The 21,963-nt window shown below is 41.5% G+C and overlaps 1 protein-coding gene across 5 annotated transcripts in view; it reads left to right on the forward strand.

Annotated features, from left to right (window-relative positions):
- The first annotated feature begins 218 nt into the window (after positions 1 to 218).
- The window catches only part of apoba (apolipoprotein Ba), a 128,578-nt gene continuing 106,833 nt past the window's right edge, over positions 219 to 21,963 (forward strand). For 3 of the 5 annotated variants that reach the window (XM_078174838.1, XM_078174839.1, XM_078174843.1), the window contains exons 1-4: positions 219 to 377; positions 1,153 to 1,194; positions 2,536 to 2,648; positions 2,756 to 2,901. In XM_078174838.1, coding sequence (XP_078030964.1) covers positions 317 to 377; positions 1,153 to 1,194; positions 2,536 to 2,648; positions 2,756 to 2,901 — 362 coding nt within the window. In that variant the 5' untranslated portion in view covers positions 219 to 316. Of the gene's footprint in view, positions 378 to 1,152; positions 1,195 to 2,535; positions 2,649 to 2,755; positions 2,902 to 21,963 lie in introns of those variants that run through there. The other 2 variants (XM_078174840.1, XM_078174842.1) reach the window with 2 other exon arrangements.

Below are 21,963 nucleotides of genomic sequence, written 5' to 3' on the forward strand. Positions count from 1 at the left end.
TGTTATAGTACCACAGTCTAGCTGATTGATTACAACTGCATTTCATTTTGCAATTCTGTATTGACATGAACAAAAACATTTGTGTCTGTAAGCTGCCATTTACCCAACAATAATCATCTGTGCTATTCAGAGTTTGAACTTTGAAACGACCACCCAGGCTTTGCTGAGTCAGTGTACCCCTGGTAGTGTGCAGGGCTGGCTTATGGAGGGACAGGGGAGAGGGGAGGGACTTTATAAATGATCTGGGAGAAGTGTTGCTGTATTAGTTAAGGCTGAGAGCACTCAACAGTACAGAGGAAACCCTTTTCTTTAGCCCATGATGGGTTACAACAAGCTGTGTTTGTTGCTGCTGCTGCTGAGCAGCTACACACTGGCCCGTAAGTAGGAATCTTTTTTGATTCAAAGTAATTGGATTATGAGAAATTTGAAGAAAATCTTTTTTTTTTTTTTAAATATATTTTTCGGGGCTTTTTGGTCTTTAATTGAAAGGACAGACAAGCGTGAAAGGGGGAGAGAGAGAGAGTGACATGCAGCAAAGGGCCACAGGCTGGAGTCGAACCAGGGCCACTGCAGCAACAGTCTTGTATATGGGGCGCCTGCTCTACCACTAAGCCACCGACGCCCCACATTTGAAGAAAATCATAAAAGTTTTTTTGATAATAATTGTAAAACTCATTTGTATGCTAGAAATTTTGACTTTTCCTTGTAAGAAAAGCACAGGTATTACTACGAACATTAATAGTGTCTCTGTTCTGTCCAATTCCCAATAAGCCATGATAGAAGCAAGCATGACCAATACTAGGATCCTGAGACTGAAAATGGAATTCAGCCTTGTACATTTTATTTACACCTGTGCATTTTAAGTCCTAATGTCTTCTGTAAAGGGGTCGTAAGTGTAATTGTTCCTATTGTTTATTCTAGCAAGTAAATGGAATGTTATTAATGACACCTTTTTTTCTACCATGGCATGTCAAGGCATGTTATATTTTTTACTTGAATATGAATGCTGACTGTTGTCCTTACATACATATGTTAAGTCCTTGGTTAAAAAGGGCAGACATAGTGCATGACCATGTATATATATTTGTTCAAAAATGTTTTTATCATAACAGTTTTCCAGATTACACATTACTTTCCTCTTTTTTTCCCCAGAGGAAGGCAGTGATAATAAGCCACAAACTTCAATGTGTCTGTGTAAGTAGCTGCCAACACATCAGTTATATCCACATCAACAAAACCTTCCAAAACTTCTTCTGAGGAGATTGCAAATTGCTTGGTTTCATTACTGCTCTGTGCTATTTTGGTGATCAGAATAATAAGAGTAATGCAAAAAGTCTATATTGCACTTTTTAAAGTGTTGATAAGTCCCCAAAATGATGCAGTTACATCAGTCTGGACTTTGTCAGTTCCTGTGAGGGGCTTGACAGTGTGTTCCTGTAAAAGTGTGTCTGTGCATAGGGTAGATGGAGGGGTGATTGGTGTGCAGTTGCAAACAGACACATTGACCTGTTTAACAGATCAATTGTGGCTGTGCTGAACTAATAAACACATGACCTGCTTTCTGGTGATAGCAACAGAAGCCAATGGACTCTTGCTCCTGTGCTGTTTATGATTCACTACCATAGCAGTGGCTTACTACTGGGAGCATCATTTAGCTGCTTCCAAAGATCTGCTGCCATGTAGTGATGTGGAACCTTAACGGTGAACAGAATAATCCTAGATGAACATGTTCTCATCTTTAAAAGCAGTGCTGGCTTGAACTCACACACTTAGAGCTTTTTACATAAGATCTCAAGCCTAGTTCAGACCAACGATTCGCGACAAGACAAAACTGGTTTCAAACGTTGCAGAGAAATGTTGCTGAACTGGACTGGAACTGGTCATCTGTGCTTGACCCAAGCCGGTCGATAGTGTCACCTGTGACTTAGCTGGTCAAATCACAGGCAGTTGGTTTTAGAATGTAAAGCACGTCACCTGTTTCAATAGCCGATCGGCTTGTAGCGAAGTCCAGTGGTCAGGTCAAAATGACCACACACACTGTTCGCTTGCTGTTGTGGCAGGTGCTCTGTCCCCACTGAGCCCTGTTTCCATCCTTACTGTGTGCCAGAGTTGGACAGTGGGTCCCTGCTGCTCCTCGCTGTATGTGCTTATGGCCTCTCACACACACACATTCTGGTTAAATAACCAGCACCATTATTATTATTGTGCCGTATCTATTATACATATTCCATCTGATGCTCGTTTTGTTTCTGTTTTTCACCATTTCATCACTATTACAAATGCAACTGTAGCCAGTATCTCTCTATCACTATCCTCATTCATATTTTAAGAGGCTATGAATTATATTCAGCAACAAAATATGCCTGAAAAGCTGGAAATCAGATCAGAAGTACAGAGAGTTGTTGCATAGAGATGATACACTTTCTCACGCATTGCAAGTAGATACATGTTTCAATTTGTCTCGTCGCAAATCTTTGGTCTGAACTGGGCTTTAGAGAGTCAATATCACCTTGTGATACCATTATCTTATTGCAGTGGCATCTAGATTCAAGACCTTCAAGAAATATATGTACCAGTACACCACAGACAGCAGAAATGGTGTGGTGGGCACTACTGACCTGATGAACGGCCATAAAGTCTCTTGTCAGGTACATGCCCGTTTGTGTACCACTTTGTGAGGTCACTTGATAACACAGTGTTCTTGCTCCATCTCTGTCTCTTCATTGACCCTGAGTCTACTGTTATATATCTTTAGGTAGAGATCGAAGTCCCGCAGACATGCAGATTCATCATGCACACCAGGGACTGTGCTCTCAATGAAGTGTCTGTCATGGATCCCCAGGGCCAGTCTGTCCACAGGCATGCACCTGGCTCAAAGGCCTTCCAGGCTGCTATGGAAAAGTTAGTGCAAAACATTCTTCACCATAACTTCATACACATGCAATAACATGATGTCTTTTTTATAAATTAATATGAAAAACATTTTTTCCTTTTTTTGGTTCCCATGTTGAGCATTGACAAAGCAAAATGGCTAAAGACACACAAAGATAAACTCTTTAAGTTTAATTTCAGTCTATGGCTCAAGAGAGCAGGTTGCTGTCCGCTGTTCCAAAACTATTTCTTTTTAAATCATGCTGCCAGCCTTAGAACAAACTGCTAAGAAAAAACTGTTAAAACTGGTGTGAGTTTAAAGGGCAAAGTTTAAACTCACACCATAATATTACCATGCCATTATACTTTCAAGCCACTATAATCTATACTTTTATAAAAACAATTTATCAATCAATCAATTCAGTCAATCAATTTTATTCATAAGCCCAATATAACAAATCACAATTTGCCTCACAGGGCTTTACAGCATACGACAGCCAACTTTGACTACACCTGTAACTCAATACTTAATACAATAGCACCTATCAAAACCCGGAAAGTCAAATCAACCATCAGTATGCCATGGCTTAATAATCACACAAGAGATTTGAAGAGAAGATGCAGACAGGTAGAGAGAAAGTGGAAAAAGGACCGTCTGGTGGTGTCTTTCCTCATCCTGAAAGAACTATTGTCCGCCTATCAGAAAACAGTCAAGGAAGCCAGGTCCTCATACTTCTCAAATATCATTACAGTGAACCAAAGGATCAACTCCGTTACTAATCTTCCTCCTTGTCAGTTCACCAAAACCACCCCGATGAACTGTGAAAAATTTCTAAGAACAAAATTTTTTAAGAACAAAATTAAGGAAATTAAACTCCAGATTCACCATCATTGGTGACCCACCTTCTCCAATGTGTTACCCATCCACCCTGCTAAACTGTTTTCAACCACTCACACTGTGTACTTTAACCCTATGGGCCCTAGGCGTTTTTGGGGTATTTTTAATGCCTTTACTTTTAAGCTCATATCACAGTCATTATAAAGGCTACATACACATGCTATATCTTGTTTTTTTTAGGACAATCTGGGCTAACCAGATTTGCCATCATTTCATGTCCTACTATGTGCCTGTATTTTGTATTGATTTTTATATCAATGAAAAAAACAAATCCGTGTGACTAAATTCTTACATTTTTACATGTATCTCACCATAGCAAGTTGGAAAAAGACATATTCTGCCATATATGAAGAGGGGAGACTCTCTGGAATCTGGCAATATAAGAACCATGATGGTGGGACATTCTGTCACTTCACAGCTGTCCAAAACATGTGGTTTGTGCCAGTCGGACATGATTGCCAGGATTTTTCCATTATTGCAAGAAATTCCATTGACTCATTCACAAGTCAAAAATGTGTTTTATCTGAAAGAAACATGCAATATTTACATCTAAGATCATAGAAAAACAGTCAACCAAGTGCAATGTTGTCCTCCAAGATAATATTGGCCACTTTGTTTGTAGTAAACAAAGTTTGTTGTTGTTTTTCAGTTTCAGTTATATATTGGGGGGCATTTTGAGCATTGGGGGGGGGGGGGGGGGGGGGCGACCCTGCATTCGCGAGTAATCCATCCAAGAGTAATGTGTGTGCAAAGCTGTATGAAAGCTCTGTTTATACATAATTTTAGTGTAATTTTATCATTTTATTTTGCTGTGAAAACATTGGACAACCGACAAGTGCTTGGTCTTGTCGGAAAGCTATGATTCCGCTGTTTCACGTGATATGCGTGGCTTCTCACTATGACACATGGTCGCGGAGAAAATCCACAGAGAAGGACAGGTGTGAATTTGGACGCGCTATGCGTCGTTCGGTCCCATAGGGTTAAAGGACATTATAGCTAAAATAAAACCGTCAGGGACTGCTTCAGATATTATGCCTTATAGGTTTCTGAAGGAAGTTTTGAACAATGTCGGCCCCTCAATTTTAGCTATTGTTAACAGTTCTTTGTCCTCCGGCTGTGTTCCCTCCTCCCTCAAGCATGCAATAGTGCACCCCTTTTAAAGAAACCAAGCCTTAACCCCTCTGATTTACAAATTTTGGACCGATGTCAAAGTTACCATTTTTATCAAAGGTTTTAGAGAAGGTTATTTATTCAGAAATCATATCTTTTATGACCACTTTTAACATCTTTGATAAATTTCAGTCTGGTTTCTGCCCATATCACAGCACTGGATCTGCTCTGATTAAGGTAACTAATAATCTTTTACTCACAGCTGATGCTGGTGACTGCTCTGTTTTAATTCTTTTAGACTTGAGCTCTGCCTTTGACACTGTGCATCACGCTATTTTATTGGATCAGCTTGAAAAGTGGGTGGGCATTAGGGACACTGCTCTAGTGTGGTTGAAATCATATTTGTCAAATCGGACTTTCTCAGTAGCCCTGGGGAACACCTCCTCTTCAGTTGTTCCTCTGACCTGTGGTGTTCCCCAAGGCTCCATCTTTGGTCCGCTGTTGTTCAGCGTATACATGCTACCATTGGGACACATCATAAAGAAATATAATATCCAGTACCAATGTTATGCTGACGACACACAGCTGTACGTCCCTTTAAAACCCAGTGAAGAAGGCAATTTTAATCACCTTTTATCCTGTCTGTCCGAAATAAAATGCTGGATGTCCCACAACCTGCTCAGATTAAATGAAAATAAAACTGAAATCATTCTCTTCGGTCCCCCAAAGTCAATCCCTGTACTACAGAAACATCTTGGTTCCCTGTCTGCCAATATCAAACCCACAGCCAGGAACCTGGGTGTGATCTTTGATGGTGACCTTACCTTTGATAAGCACATAAAAAGTGTTGTTCAAGTGTGCTTTTATCAGCTCAGGACCATCTCAAAAATTAAGTCCTATCTCTCTTTGCCCAATCTTGAGAAGGTTATCCATGCTTTTATTTAATCTCGCCTGGATTATTGCAATTCTTTGTACTCGGGGCTTAACCAAAAACTGCTCTCACGTCTTCAACTCGTACAAAATGCTGCTGGTCTCCTAACAAATGCTAGGAGACAAGAGCACCCCGTTTTAGCCTCTTTTCACTGGTTACCAGTCAGTTTTAGAATTGATTTTAAGATTTTACTGATTACTTTTAAATCACTTCACGGCTCAGCACCTGGCTATATTGCTGAGTTACTCCTCCCCTATGAGCCTGGGCACAGCCTCAGATCCTTGGCCAGAGGCTGGTTGGTTGTTCCTGAGTCCCGGCTCAAGACTAGGGGTGACCGGGCTTTCACAGTCAGGGCTCCTCAGCTCTGGAACTCCCTGCCCAAGGATGTTAGGCTTGCAGAATCAGTTTTTACATTTCAAATCAAATTTTATTCGTTTTAACACATGGTCTAAATCCCACCATGTTTTAATTGTTCTTACTGGACAGCTCTTATTTTGGGGGGTTTATTCCCTCTTTCCTTGTTTGTTCAAATTTTATGCATTTTGTGTATTTTAAGTGTTATTTTATTCTGTAAAGCACGTTGTAACTTTGTTTTGAAAAGTGCTATACAAATAAAGAAGGGCCTGAAAGATGACGAAGTCATCAGCGTAGGACCCTATCGTAATCACGCTGTTTTCAATTATTAGGGCCCGAGCAGGAGACCTGCAAGGTCCCTATTGTTTTTCGAATGATTATTATTAGGACCCAAGCAGGTCACAGACCTGCGAGGTCCCTATTGTTTTTCGAATGATTATTATTAGGGCCCGAGCGACGACAAAGTCGTCCGTGAGGACCATATTGAAATCGCGCTGTTTATCATTATTATTATTATTATTAGGACCCGAGCAGGTCACAGACCTGCGAGGTCCCTATTGTTTTTCTCCCGATTATTATGGACCGAGCCTAGAGGCAGAGGACTGCTCACAGAGCAGTCCTCGCCGAAGACGAGGACCCTATTGTTTTTGGTGCGTTTATTAGGGACTAAGCCTAGAGGCAGTCCTCACAGAGCAGTCCTCGCTGACCCTATTGTTTTTGCTGCGTTTATTATTCTTTCTCCCGCCGCCTCTTTGAACTGGAATTTGACCCCCTAAACATGCTCAAAAACTCACCAAAATTGGCACGCACATCAGAACCGGTGAAAAATTTTAGAAAATCATGAAATTAACCCCTAAAGTGCCAAAATGGGCTCTCTAGCGCCACCTAGGCACACAAAAATGGCCACTACAGCCTGTAGGAACGTCGTAGAAACATGAAACCAAAACTGCCGTATTCGGCTCATGAAGACCTAAAAATCACGCGCTGACACCCCTGACCTAAATCCAACAGGAAGTGAGCTATTTGCCCTTTCAAAGTAAGATTTTGCCTTAAAACTGCCTTTCCTAATCTTCTTGTCATACACGGTTTATCGTATCGGCTTCAAACTCGCAAACATTACAGATCAACTCATGCTAATCAGATCTTCTGTATAACTTTTTCATTACCCGAACGGTTTGGATTTTATGGGCTCCATAAGGTGACATGTCACAAAACGTCCTCACAATCTTCGAAAGCTGCCCGATAGGAAATGAATGGCAGCAGGGGGAGAAAGGGACCAATCTTAGGGCTTTTTCTAGCCTTTACAGCGTCTCCATACTTTGTGCTACAGACTCCATTCCAACTCTCAAATGTCGCCACAGGTCTCACCTATTCACTCATCTTTTCATCTTTTTCATATCTTTTACCGTTTTTAATCTGTGCCTCTTAAAGTACCATGAGCAAATGTGGAGAAATTGTCAGTTTATAATGGGTGTGTATTGCACGGAATGCTGTGAGCTAGAGTGGAGAGGACTCTAAAAATCATCTAAAACTTTTGTCTTTAACTCGCTGCCATGGCCACAATTTTCACTGTACAGACACAATTTATACCACAAAACGTAGCAAAATTTGTCACATTTTTGCTGTGTGGCTCCAAAGCGAAGGAAGCGCCGATTTTTTTTCTCATTCACTCCCATGTAAACTCAGAGGAGAAATTTCTGGAAACAGCTGGGGTGCAATACATTTTAAACTCGCTGACAACGGCTGCACACACAGACACGCACACATGGCTCTCTCTGTCTGTGTGTCTCACAATCTTTAAAGGACAGATTACAGCAGCAGAATCTTCATTTGAAACAGCAAATACACATTATTAACCCCTGAAGTGCCAAAATGGGCTCTCTAGCGCCACCTAGGTGCACTAAACTGGCCACTGCAGCCCATAGGAATGTCGTAGAAGTATCAAACCAAAACTAGTGTGTTTGACTTACAAATCACGCACGGACACCCATGACCTAATTCCAACAGGAAGTGAGCTGTTTGACCTTTCAAAGTAAGACATCTCCTCCTACACCGTTTATTGTATCGGCTTTAAAGACGCACACATGCCACCTCAACTGCTACTAAACAGATCTTCTGTATAACTTTATCTCTCTCATCATCACATTATTTTCATGATTGGACCAACGGTTTGGGAATGGGAAGAACTTCTTCGAGGAGTTAAATCTCCACTAAAACAGGTCTCTCTGTGTTCCGTCTGTCTCTCTCTGCTCTTCTGCCACCTACTTCATCACCATGGCAACCGCTGTCACACACAAACTCACCAAAACATGATGTGTGTGTGTCTACATCTTACATGCAGACATGACAGGGGCACAATCTCCATTTTAACCCTTTAGGTGCCAGAGTTTATTGAGGAAAATATTCCATTTTCATTGCAACATTTCAAAAGGCTGTGGCTTGAAAGTGGTGAGAGATAAAGGCATACTTTAAATGAGAAAACTATTCATCATGACCCAAAGTTTGTCATGGGAGTAAATTAACTCATCTAATTTGCATATTGCAACGTCACTAGGTGGCGGCCATATTGGATTTCATACAACTCAGTAAAACAACATTTTGAACATATTTACACAGTAGATTTCTTTTGTTTTGTGCTGTTTTTGTTGTCTCTTCCTCAAAATAAAGGAAGAGGAATCTGATGGGAATAAATTCGCTCATCTAATTTGCATATTGTGACATCACTTCTACATACCTACAGCTACAGAAAGCATTCAAACATCAAAACATTCAGCTCTGTAAGGATTTTCTGAAGTTTGTGGCAATATGTTTGATATTTCTAAATAATTCACAGTGACGACATAAGCTGTGGGCCGAAATGGGCGCGAGTGCGAGGTCCCGCCAAATGCTGCTTGCAGTTTTAATTATTATTATTATTCTTCTGCCCATATAATCCCCAATTTGGACCATTTCCCAAATTCAAAAACTCATCAAATATGGCACACGCGTTTGGTCTGGCGAAAAATTTTATAATCTATTGTCGTCCTAAATTTCCACCACTAGGTGGCGCTATAATCGCTTGTGATATAGGCCACGCCCATTTCCGCCTATAGTTTTTTTTCCGCAAATTCGCAAAATGTTGCAAACCTACTTTTTCGAACTCCTCCTAGGCAATTTCACCGATTTGCATGAAACTTTGCACACAACATCTGTGTACTCTTCTGACAAAATGTTTTAAAAAGAATTTTGATATTCCAAAGAATACTGAAGTTATTAAATAGCAGCTTCCTGCAGATTTGGTACAAAACAGGAAGTGTTGCAAATCTCTACAATGGTGTGTTGGAATGACATGAAACTCAATTTAGTACTTCCCAATGAGCCCCTGAGGCTCTGTGCAAAATGTCAGGCAATGATCACAAGGTGGTGCTCTTTAAATTGAAGTATTTTATATCTCCACATCGGTTGCTCGGATTAACACGAAATTTGCAATTATTGTCAATGCTCTCCTGAGGATATCTGACAAAGGAGTTACCGATCTGCCACTAGGTGGTGCTGAGGTGGCAGTCTAACTTAATATTTGGCACTGTGCCAACACCATAACACTTATGGAAATGAAATTGATAGGCATGGTAAAGACTGGCCCCTGTAACTCACACACCAAAAATGACCAGCAGGTGGCGTTATTTTCAATGCAAAAGCGTTTTTGGCCCACAACTCCCACATAACATGTCGCACGTTTTGAAACTTTATATCTTCGTGTTCCCTGAAGTCAGCTGAATTGTGTGATGTAAGCCACGCCCACTTTTGCATTAAATTTCCATTTGCAAAATTGCGAACAATGAGAAACCTACTTTTTCAAACTTCTCCTAGGCGATTTGACTGATTTGCACCAAACTTTGCATGAACCATCTGTAGACCCTCCTGACAAAAAGTTATTAAAAGAATTTTGTTTGTTCAAAAAACGCCCAAAATATAAAACAACAAATTCCTGCATATTGTTTTCAAAACAGACAGTTTTTCATATCTTGAGCAAATACAGTCCGATTACCACAACACTTTTGCTAATTGTGTTCCATGGCCCGATGAGGGTTTGTGCAAAATTCAGTGCAAATCGGCCAATAGGTGGCGCTCTGGTGGCAGTCTAATTAGTGTGAATGGCAGTAAATTGGAAAATCTTCAAATCCTCTTCAAAACTCATGAACTTTCAACCTCTTCTTGTCCCTCATACTTTGAGCTAGAGACACCATGTCAACTTTTAAAGAGTCAGAAGACCTTGAACGCATTAACTGTACATAATCTATCTATCTTTATCTTGATTTCGGCCATGACCAATATTCTTTTGTTTATCAACACTGGTAGATAACTATCTTGCCACCAGGTGATCTTTGGCTGCTCCTGACGCTACCGTCATAAAAACAAGAGACCGCACATGCGCAGTTGCGCACTCTCAGCTGATTGTAAACAGATAAGACGGCGACAAGACGCAACTTCAGTGTTCATTTAAAGCTAGACATTTTGAAATATTCCGAACAAATATCAGGGGGAATACATACGCTGCGGGGCATATGAAGCCTGGTATGCAGAGGACGGCAACAAGACCTTCACAAAAGGAGGGAACACGAGAGCAGCTGACAAACGCAAGATAACGGCTTACCGTCTCCTGGTCCAGTAATTTACTCTTTTGTTGGTGTCATGACTGCCCAGTACCTGGACAACCGAGCCATGGCAGTACGCAGGTATATGGTGTGTCAGAGGAGAAACGAGCCGTTAACATTTCTCTTTGTGTTAGGTAACATTAACGGCGTTAGGCTGACCAAACATCCTCTTTTGTCCGGACATGTCCACTTTTCATGTCCCGTCCGGGGCATCCATTTTTTTTATAAACTGATAAAGTCCGGTTTTCCGTGTGTTTGTGTGTGTGTGTGTGTGTTAGAGTGCGGCACGGCTGCATATTTCTGTTCGAAGCCGAGCCGAGCGTATTATTAGCGTTATAAGCGTTCAGCCTCTAATGTGTGTACAGCGCATCTCACTTGGTTAGCGCTCGGCTAACTCCCGGGAACATTCTCGGTGGTCGATGTTAGCCGAGACATGCCGGTGGTTGAACACTCGCTGAGCTAATGTGGGCTAATGTTTGACTCCGTGGTCTGTTGTAGAGCATTGTGTTGTGTTTCGTGCACGTGCAGGTGTACGGGGGTTGCTGTGTGTTTGTATATCCATTATTGTTCAATAAACATGCATTTTTTCTTGGGATGTCTTGAAATTTTCTTCACCCCTTCTTCGTCCTGCAATGAATGAGTGCACTGGCTTTCTACTGTGCCATAGCGCCACTTTAGCGGTTGGGAGGTGTATTGCACATTGGTAGTAAGTGTGAAATCTGTGACTCTGCGGTTAGTACATTACATGTTTGATTTGAACATTTATGGAGACGTGAATCAGTCGAGACTGGGAACCCCCAAACAAAAAACGGGGTTCGTTTTCAAGACGTTCATGCAATGAACGTGTTAGTCCAAGGCTAGTGCAGTATGTAAACACAGGCCGTGTCTTCACATGTCTGCACTGCCGTCTCGAGACTGCTTCGCGCATGCTCCCAGAGCGCTGGGCTTTCTGGGAGATGTAGTCAATGTGGTTGCTTTGGGTCTTCTGTGTTGTGTTTGACATTGTTAAATATGTAAATAATATGTAGGTAGAGTCATGTTATATGTATGGCAACAGTCTTGTTTAGAATGATAGCTGATGGAGAAAATATTAAGCAGCTTAAAGACTTATGTTCTATTTATTGTGTGGCAAGTGGAAACGCCTGGTATATGACGCCTGCTTAGGGTGTGTAACCATCTTTATCTATGGAAGCCCATTTTTGCCAGTAATGGAAAAAAAAGAGAAAAAAAAGAAATTGCTATTCCTAATCAAAATTGTGAGATAAAAGTCATTATTACGAATGTAATGATGTCTGCTTTTAAAATTAATTTGTGGCATGTTGTCTTGTAAGGTTTGTGGCATCACGGTGGCTGCAGATGGGAACAGAGGATGAGATGATTCGCTGTTTCAAGGCAGGACAACTAGTACACTGTGGTGTCGTCAATAGTAAATATTGGTGATTTACAAAAACACCAAAAACTATTTTTACTGTTAATGTAAATGTTGTTACTATAAATAATACAGTACTTTCTTTGTAATACTATATAGAAAATAATCATTTTTACTGTAAAGACAGGTTTACATGAATATTTCTGCTGTTTAAATTAAAAAAATACAGTATTTGTATTTTCAAATTTGGCTGTGATTTTTTTAAAAAAAAATTTAATTGAAAGCCTCCTTCAAATAGTAGCCTGCCCCTATTTGTAGCCTGGTCCCAAACTATTTTTTTGTTCATAGTGGCCCCAGCTACTATTTGAGGAAATCTGTATGTATGTAGCATACAGTCACTGGCCACTTTGTGTACACCTGTGTAATCTAATGCAATCCAGTAAAACGACTATACCATGATTTTTTCCCTGAAGCTTATAAATTTTCGGTTATTGTTGACATCGTCTAGAAAGTGATGACTCTACTTTGTTTATTATTGAGGTCATAGTGAATGGTGGTGGTGTACTGAGGTGGCCTCCTAATTTTGTCTAATTGAGGAGGACAAAATATTAGGAACACTTTTAAATATATTGCACTCCAGTACACCAACACCACCCACTACGACCTCAATAATAAAGTAGAATAATCACCTTTCTGACAAAAGCTGAAAAAGTAAAAGCTTTGTAAACGTAGAATGTGTGGCAGAGCTGTGGTATTGACTTGTATTAGATTGCACAAGTGTACCTAATAAAGTGGCCAGTAAGCCCCACATTTACACCACCAATCCATGCCTGCTCTGGGTCTCCCCGCAGCCCCTGGTTGCTCAACAGCCTCAGCCCCTGAGACCATGCTGATCAAAAGTTATTAAAAGCTTTTCTCTATGTCAAGGGGTGTGGCTACTATGACGTTGCCCTCACCACCAAATATGTTTGGCTTTTTGATGGCTTCAGCGACATCATATTCACATGAAATTGATACACAGGTCAAAAATGGCGAGCTCATACATCTGATAGGGGCGTCGCTCATGGGGGGTGACAAAATGCCCCTCCAGTCCCTGACAAAAGTTTTGTCGCTTATCCTAGTTGTAGGAACAACAAATGATAACCTGACTTGTAGTTGATCAATTGGGATCAGAAAAAGCTTATATGAAAGGCAAAGGCCTTTACATTATGCTTATTATACCAAAATAAAGTTGTGTATCATTCATTGAGTTTTATCATTTAATTAGGACAGAAAGGTCAGATCTTGCTTGGACAAAAATCTTGTTGTGTCTTTAAACGATTCAACCAATCACAGATTAGAGCTCCACCTGTGACAAATACTGTAATTAACACATTCCCAGATGTGTATAAAAAGAACCCCAGCACACCAGACCTTCATGTGAAGTGCAACCTGACCGCTGTCAACATGCCAAAGATTCAACCACAGACCAAAGTGCTGATCATCAAGAGCCTGAAGACCAAGTCTGCTGCTGAGGTGGCAGACATCTTCAGTGTATCAAAACGTCAAGAGGGAGGATAAAAAAAAGATTTGAAGAAACTGGTGACGTTCATGACAAGCCCACGTCAGGCAGACCCCGTAACACAACTGTTAGAGAGGACCGTTTGTTGCTTCAGCAGTCCAGGGCCAGCCCTTTTTCAACTGCAGCAGAGCTACATCAGAACTGGTCACCAGAAACCCCTGTATCTACCAGAACAGTTTGTCTTGAATTCTCTCACACAATGGTCTCCATGGCCGAATTACTGCTCACAAACCAGCATTAAATAGAAGACAACAAAAGAATTGTGTTGCATTTGCCAAGGCCCACAGCTTGCAGAAAGGATGGACAGTAGAAAAGTGGCAGAAGGTTGATTTTTCTGATGAATCATCCATTGAACTGCATCCCAATTGCCACAAATACTGCAGAAGACCTGTTGGAACCCGCATGGACCCAAGATTCACCCAGAAAACAGTCATGTTTGGTGGAGGAAAAATCATGGTTTGGGGTTACATCCAGTATGGGGGTGTGCGAGAGATCTGCAGAGTGGATGGCAACATCAACAGCCTGAAGTATCAAGAGGTTCTCACTGCCCATTACATTCCAAACCACAAGAGAGGGCAAATTCTTCAGCAGGATTGTGCTCCTTCTCATACTTCAGCCTCCACATCAAAGTTCCTGAAAGTGAAGAAGGTCAAGGTGCTCCAGGATTGGCCAGCCCAATCACCAGACATGAACATTATTGAGCATGTCTGGGGTAAGATGAAGCAGGAGGCTTGGAAGATGAAACCAAAGAATCTTGATGAACTCTGGGAGTCCTGCAAGACAGCTTTCTTTGCCATTCCAGATGACTTCATCAATAAGTTATTTGAGTCATTGCCGAGACGTATGGATGCAGTCCTCCAAGCTCATGGGAGTCATACACGATATTAATTCTTTTTCCCAAGGCACCATGACTTTATGTTCTGATGTTATTGGAGCATGCTTGTGTATTCAAAATAAAGTATCATTTCTACAGTACATTATTTTTGTATGCGACAAGACTTTTGTCCAAGCAAGATCTGACCTTTCTGTCCTAATTAAATGATAAAACTCAGTGAATGATACACAACTTTATTTTGGTATAATAAGCATAATCTAGAGGCCTTTGCCTTTCACATAAGTCATTTCTGATTCCAATTGATCAACTACAAGTCAAGTTATTATTTGTTGTTCCTACAACTTGGATAAACGACAAGACTTTTGTCAGGGACTGTATAGGGCCCCCTTGAAATTTTCAACATACCCTTCCCATAGGGGGTTTTTTGGAGTAGGAAGATGAAACGTCACACCACATCAGGGTTAACTTACTCTGAGTTTTCACATAACCGCTTCAGTGATGCGCGCTGCTGCCCCCCCCGCTTAGAAGCGGGAGAGCGAGGGCCTGGTCACAGCTGCTTGCAGCTTTAATTATTAGGGGGCCAAGCCCGAGGGGCTGAGGGAACACGTATGCAAGCAGACGCGTTTCCTAGGACCAGCGGTGCTAGGAACCGTATTGTTTTTGTAAAGATTTTTATTGTTATTCTTCCGTAGGTAAAAGTGGTGCTGAAGGCTAAACCGTGCAAGGGAGGGCGGTGCAATTTGGAGGGGTGGTCCACACCCCTGCACGTACCTCAGACGCAAAAAACTATGTATATCTGCCTGCAGGGGGCGCTATAACCTAGGCCAATGCGTTTTTGCCTATAGCTCCCACACCGTATGTCGCACATTCAAAAATCTTGTATCCCCAGCTTCCTTGAATAGAGCTGAATCACTTTGCCATAGGCCACACCCACTTGCACCTAGGAAGTTTTTTCGCAAAATCGCAAAAACTGGAAAACCTACTTTTTCGAACTTCTCCTTGGGATTTTGTCCAATCTGTGTGAAATTTGACATATACACTCTTCTACTGGACCTGATCTAAAGTTATCATAAGAATTTTATTCGGTCAAAAAATGCGCAAATTATTAACAAACAAACTTCTATAGCCAGCTATAAAAATGCAAACTGTTGGATATCTCGGTCAAACTAAATGCTATTAACACCAAATTTGAGATCATTGGTTGGCATAAGACTGTGAGGGTATGAGCCAAATTTGGCGAACTAGAGGGCGCTACAAATATGGTAAGTTTATATCTCTTGAACGGCTGCACTGATTTCTACAAAATTCGGTTGGTATGATGTAGGGCCAATTCTGAGGTCATATCTTGAAGGTGGTCATGACTGGTCAATATGGGCATGGCTTATTACAAGATAAACAACAAACATTAATTTCAGCCAAACTATTATGCTGAGGACTTTGAAATTTTAAGGGTACATATAGAATAGGACACAGATCTTCTGTACCAAAAATTGCACATGTACTCCACTAGGTGGCGCTGCCTGCAACTTACACATTTTAAATTACACTTTCACAAACATTATATCCATGTGTTCCCTGGATAGAGCTGGGTTTTCTGACACAGGCCCCACCCACTTCTGCTGCACATTCTCTTTGCTAATTCGCCACATGTCCAAAACCTACTTTTTCGAACTCCTCCTACATTTTAAGGGCCACCTGCCTGAAACTTTGCACACAGAATCTCCAGATGTGTCTGATGAAAAGTAATCAAAAGAATTTTGGCACTCCAAAAAATGCGCTTGTTACAACCAAACAATTTTTTTTGCTAGCTAAAAAACACACATTGTTTCATATTTCGCTCAAAGTAGATGCTTTCAACATCAAACTTAAGTCACTCGTCCCCGAGGACATCCAGAGGCTTTGTGCCAAATTCGTTGCAAATCGGTCTATAGGTGGCGCAATAACGGATGCAAAAGCAGTTTTGCCTGTAACTTCCACATTTTAAATGACACATTCATAAACATGCCAGCCCGGCACACCCAGAGCCCGTCGTCCTTCGGGGACAACTTCCATGAGCTCTGCGGGACGTGGGACCGAATCGCACGGGGGGGCTTGGCCCCCGTTCATAACTGCTTGCACTTCTAGTTTTTTTTTTCTTCCGCCAAAATGATTGCATTTTTCACTGCCTGAACATACCCCAAAACTCACCAAACTTGGAATATAAGTCACACCTGGCGAAAAATTTTATAATCTATTGTCGTTCTGAATTTCCAACACTAGGTGGCGCTATTATTAAGGAAAGTGCGTTTTGGCTCATCACTCCCACATACTTTGGCGCACATTCAAAAACCTTGTATCCACGCGTACAGTGAATTGTCCTGAATCTTGTGGTATAGGCCACGCACATTTCCGCCTACGATTTTTTTTCACAAATTCGCAAAATGTCCCAAACCTACTTTTTCAAACTCCTCCCAGGCAATTTCACCAATTGGCATGAAACTTCGCACACAGCATCTGTGGCCCCTCCCGACAAAAAGTTATTAAAAGAAATTTGATATTCCAAAGAATAGTGAAGTTATTAAATAACAACTTCCTGCAGATTTCGTTTTAAACAGGAAGTGCTGCATATCTCCGCATTGGTGTATCCGAATGACATGAAACTCAGTTTACCACTTCCCCATGAGCTCCTGAGGCTCTGTGCAAATTTTTGGGTGATGACCACAAGGTGGCGCTCTTTAAATTGAAGTATTTTTCATCTCAACATCGGTTGGGCAGATTAACATGAAACTTGGTATAATTATTGTCAATGCCCTCCTGAGGATATCTGATGAAGGACTTGCTGATCCGCCACTAGGTGGCGCTCTGGTGGCCGTCTAATTTAATATTTGGCACTGTGCCAACACCATGACACTCATGGAAATAAAATTGATAGGGGTGGTATAGACTGGCCCCTGTAACTCACACACCAAAAATGACCAGCAGGTGGCGCTATTTTCAATGCAAAAGCGTTTTTGGCTAATAACTCCCACATAATATGTCGCACATTGTTAAACGTTCTGTTTACGTGTTCTCTGAATTCTGCTGAATTGTGGTGTAAGCCACGCCCACTTTCGTGGGAACTTTCCATTCGCTAAATCGCGACAAATGAAAAACGTACTTTTTTAAACTCCTCCTAGGTGATTTGCCTGATTTGCACTAAACTTTGCATGTAGCATCTGTCAACCCTCCTGACAAAAAGTTATCAAAATATAAAACAAATTCCTGCACATTGTGTTCAAAACAGACAGTCTTTCATATCTTGACCAAATACAGTCCGATTACCACAACACTTTTGTTAATTATGTTCCATGGCCCGATGAGGGTTTGTGCAAAATTCAGTGCAAATCGGCCAATAGGTGGCGCTCTGGTGGCAGTCTAATTAGTGTGAATGGCAGTAAATTGGAAAATCTTCAAATCCTCTTCAAAACTCATGAACTTTCAACCTCTTCTTGTCCCTCATACTTTGAGCTAGAGACACCATGTCAACTTTCAAAGAGTCAGAAGACCTTGAACTATTGGGCATGTATTCAGCTTCTACTTTTTGGAAAAATACATACGTGGGTGGGTGCCTACCTGTATACTGGAAATGTAAGTAAGAGATAACATTTATTTTTTAATTTATTACAGCTGACAAGACATCTAGGTGCACGCCCCCCAATGGCAGCATGCCCTGACGTGCGTGGACTGCGAGGGCCCGTTCATCGCTGCTTGCAGCTTTAATTATTATTATTCAGAATGCTTCTAACTTTCCACATTCGTCCAGCTGCATCCGAAATTTGATATTTTTGGGCAGTTGCACATGGTCGACACAAAATGCCGAAATAGCACCCCCTACAAATTTTCAAAAACCCCTCCCCATTGGGGTGTTTGTCGTAGGCAAACAAAATTTGGTACACACATGTATCATACCCAGATGCATAAAAAAGTCTCTTGATGTCCCAACAGGAAGTCGGCCATTTTGTTTTGAATTTTTTCGTTACCGCGAGACCGAATTTGAACTAACTCCTCCTAGGGATTTCGTCTGATCGACTTCAAATTGGCTACAGATCATCCTGAGAATATGCTGATCAAAAGTTATTAAAAGCTTTTCTCTATGTCAAGGGGCGTGGCCGCTAGGGTGTGACAAATTTTCGCTTTCGTTTTCTTGCTATAAGAATTCCGATCGGCTCTCCCACCCACTTACTTGATCTCAGCAGCTTCAAACTTACTGGATATGATGATGGTTCCGCCCCAAATGCCCCGATATGTTAATATCCCACCTTACTCATAGTGCCCCCCGGTGGTAACAGGAAGTGACCAGTTTTTATTTTAACATGTACTAATGCCACAAACTTGACTGCATCAACTTCATTCCACTTTTAATGCATGCAGAACAAGTTGGTGAAGCTACCTTATGAACGCTGTGAAGCTATGTCTAATGGTGTCCCTGTGGCGGCGTGGACACTATCGATTCCTCGCCACTAAATACGTTTCGCTTTTTGATGGCTTCAATAACCTCATCTCCTCATGAAAATTGATACACGGGTCAAGAATAGCAAGCTCTCACATCTGATAGGGGCGTCGCCCATGGGGGGGACAAAATGCCTCTATAGCGCCTCCTTGTTATTTTCAAAAACCCCTCCCCATAGGGTTTTTTTTGGAGTTGGAACATGAAAATTGGTACACATGTGTATGTTGTCCAGACGCACATAAAAGTCTCTGGCACCAATGGTCTACTCCAACAGGACGTTGGCCATTTTGATTTTGACTTGTCACTTTGGCGTGATTTCCACATGTTGTATTTTAACGAACTAGTCCTAGGAATTTCATCCAATCGACTTCAAAGTTTTTACAGATCATCCAGAGACCATGCTGATGAAAAGTTATTAAAAGCTTTTCTCTATGTCAAGGGGCGTGGCCACTATGCCGCCTCCCTCGCCACCAAATACGTTTGGCTTTTTGATGGCTTCAGCGACCTCATCTCCTCATGAAAATTGATACACAGGTCAAGAATGGCGAGCTCTTGCATCTGGTAGAGGTGTCGTCCATGGGGGGGGACAAAATGTCTCTATGGCGCCCCCTTGAAATTTTCAAAAACCTCTCCCCTTAGGGTTTTTTTTTGGAATTGGAACATGAAAATTGGTACACATGTGTATGTTGTCCAGACGCACATAAAAGTCTCTGGCACCAATGGTCTACTCCAAACAGGAAGTCAGCCACTTCGATTTTGACTTGTCATTTTGGCGTGATTTCCACATGTTGTATTTTAACGAACTAGTCCTAGGGATTTCATCCAATCGACTTCAAATTTTTTACAGATCATCCAGAGACCATGCTGATCAAAAGTTATTAACAGCATTTCTCTATGCCAAGGGGGCGTGGCCGCTAGGGCGTGACAAATGTTGACAACTTTTCATTTTCTCGCCATCGCATTTTGAACGGCTCTCACGCCCAAATACTTGATCTCAACAGCTTCAAACTTGCCAGACTTGATGATGGCTCCACCCCGAACGCCCGGGTATGTTAATATCCCACCTTACTCATAGCACCCCCCGGTGGTAACAGGAAGTGACCAGTTTTTACTTTAACATGTACTGATGCCACACACTTGACCGCATCAACTTCATTCCACTTCTAATGTATGCCAAAGAAGTTGGTCAAGCCATCTTGTGAACCCTGTGAAGCTACATCTAATGGTGTCCATGTGGCTGCATGCCGGCTATCGATCCCTCACCACTAAATACGTTTACAGATTTTGTCCAATCAACTTCAGATTTGGTGCAGATCATCCTGAGACCATGCTAATCAAAAGTTATTAAAAGCTTTTCTCTATGTCAAGGGGCGTGGCCGCTATGGCGCCGCCCTCGCCACCAAATATGTTTGGCTTTTTGATGGCTTCAACTACCTCATCTCCTCATGAAAATTGATACACAGGTATATAGTGCCCACTTGAAATTTTCAAAACACCCTCCCCATAGGGGTTTTTTGGAGTAGGAAGATGAAACATCACACCATGTTAGAGTTAATTTACTTTGAGTCTTCACATAACTGCTTCAGTGATGCATACTGCTTCCTACTGTCCTTTGGACCCTCGCAGCAGATATGGAAAAACTCCTTTAATGGGGAAAAAAAAGGTAGAAACCTCAGGAAGAGCAACTGAGGAGGGTTAGGGTCAGGATGGACAGAAGTGCAATAGATGTTGTACAGAACAGATCAACATGATAAATTAACAGTAATCCATATGACAGACTGAGACAGAAAGAGAGAGAGACAGAGAGAGATGCAGGACAGACGGTAATAAAATTATAATTATAGCTATGGCTATTGTGGTACAATGAGTTGAAAGTATATGTTAATATATGATAATATAGAAGTACAAATAGAAGTATGACTAATGATAGCAGCAGCAGGAGGCATCAGGCAGGACCATGGCAGCAGCACAACCACACATGTCACACTATCCAGGCACTGCTGCGATATAAGGTAACCTGCGACACAGTGGAGCACAAAGGCTCCGGAGAAGATGCCGAGTTAGTGACATGCAGTACGGCCGAGTTAGCAAGATGCAATAACAGGACATGATTGTTAGCAGAGAGAGAGAGAGAGAGAGAATGTGCTCAGTGTATTATAGGAGGTCCCTCGGCAGACTAGGCCTAAGTCAGCCTAACTAGGGACTGGTACAAGGCAAGCCTGAGCCGGCCCTAACTATAAGCTTTATCAAAGAGGAAAGTCTTAAGTCTAGTCTTGAATGTGGAGACAGTGTCTACCTCCTGGACAGCAACAGGAAGATGAAGAGAAATATGATCTTGTTTCTTAGTTCCTGTTAGTACATGTGCCACTGCATTCTGAATTAGCTGGAGAGTTTTTAAAGACTTATTAGATCTACCTCATAATAGGGAGTTACAGTAATCCAGCCTAGAGGTAACAAAAGCGTGGACCAATTTTTCTGCATCTTTTCGGGTCAAGATAGGCCTAATTTTCGCAATATTACGCTAATGAAAAAATACAGTCTGTGAGATTTGTTTTAAATGAGACTTAAAAGACAATATTTGACTTGGTCAAATATTACTCTGAGGTTTCTTACGGTAGTGCTAGAGGCCAGAGCAATGCCATCTAGAGAAACTATGTCATCAGATAAAGAGTCTCTGAGTTGTTTGGAGCCAAGAACAATAACTTCAGTTTTGTCTGACTTTAACATAAGGAAACTGGTGCTCATCCAGGTTTTTATGTCTTTAAGGCATGAAGTTTAGTTAATTGATCAGTTTCTTCTGGCTTCATCGATAAATACAACTGTGTATCATCCGCATAACAATGCAAATTTACAGTGATTTCTAATAATTTTACCTAAAGTAAGCATATATAGAGTGAATAGGATTGGTCCAAGCACAGAACCTTGTGGAACT

Source organism: Epinephelus lanceolatus, chromosome 15 (assembly GCF_041903045.1).
Source record: "Epinephelus lanceolatus isolate andai-2023 chromosome 15, ASM4190304v1, whole genome shotgun sequence".
Lineage (NCBI taxonomy): Eukaryota > Metazoa > Chordata > Actinopteri > Perciformes > Serranidae > Epinephelus > Epinephelus lanceolatus.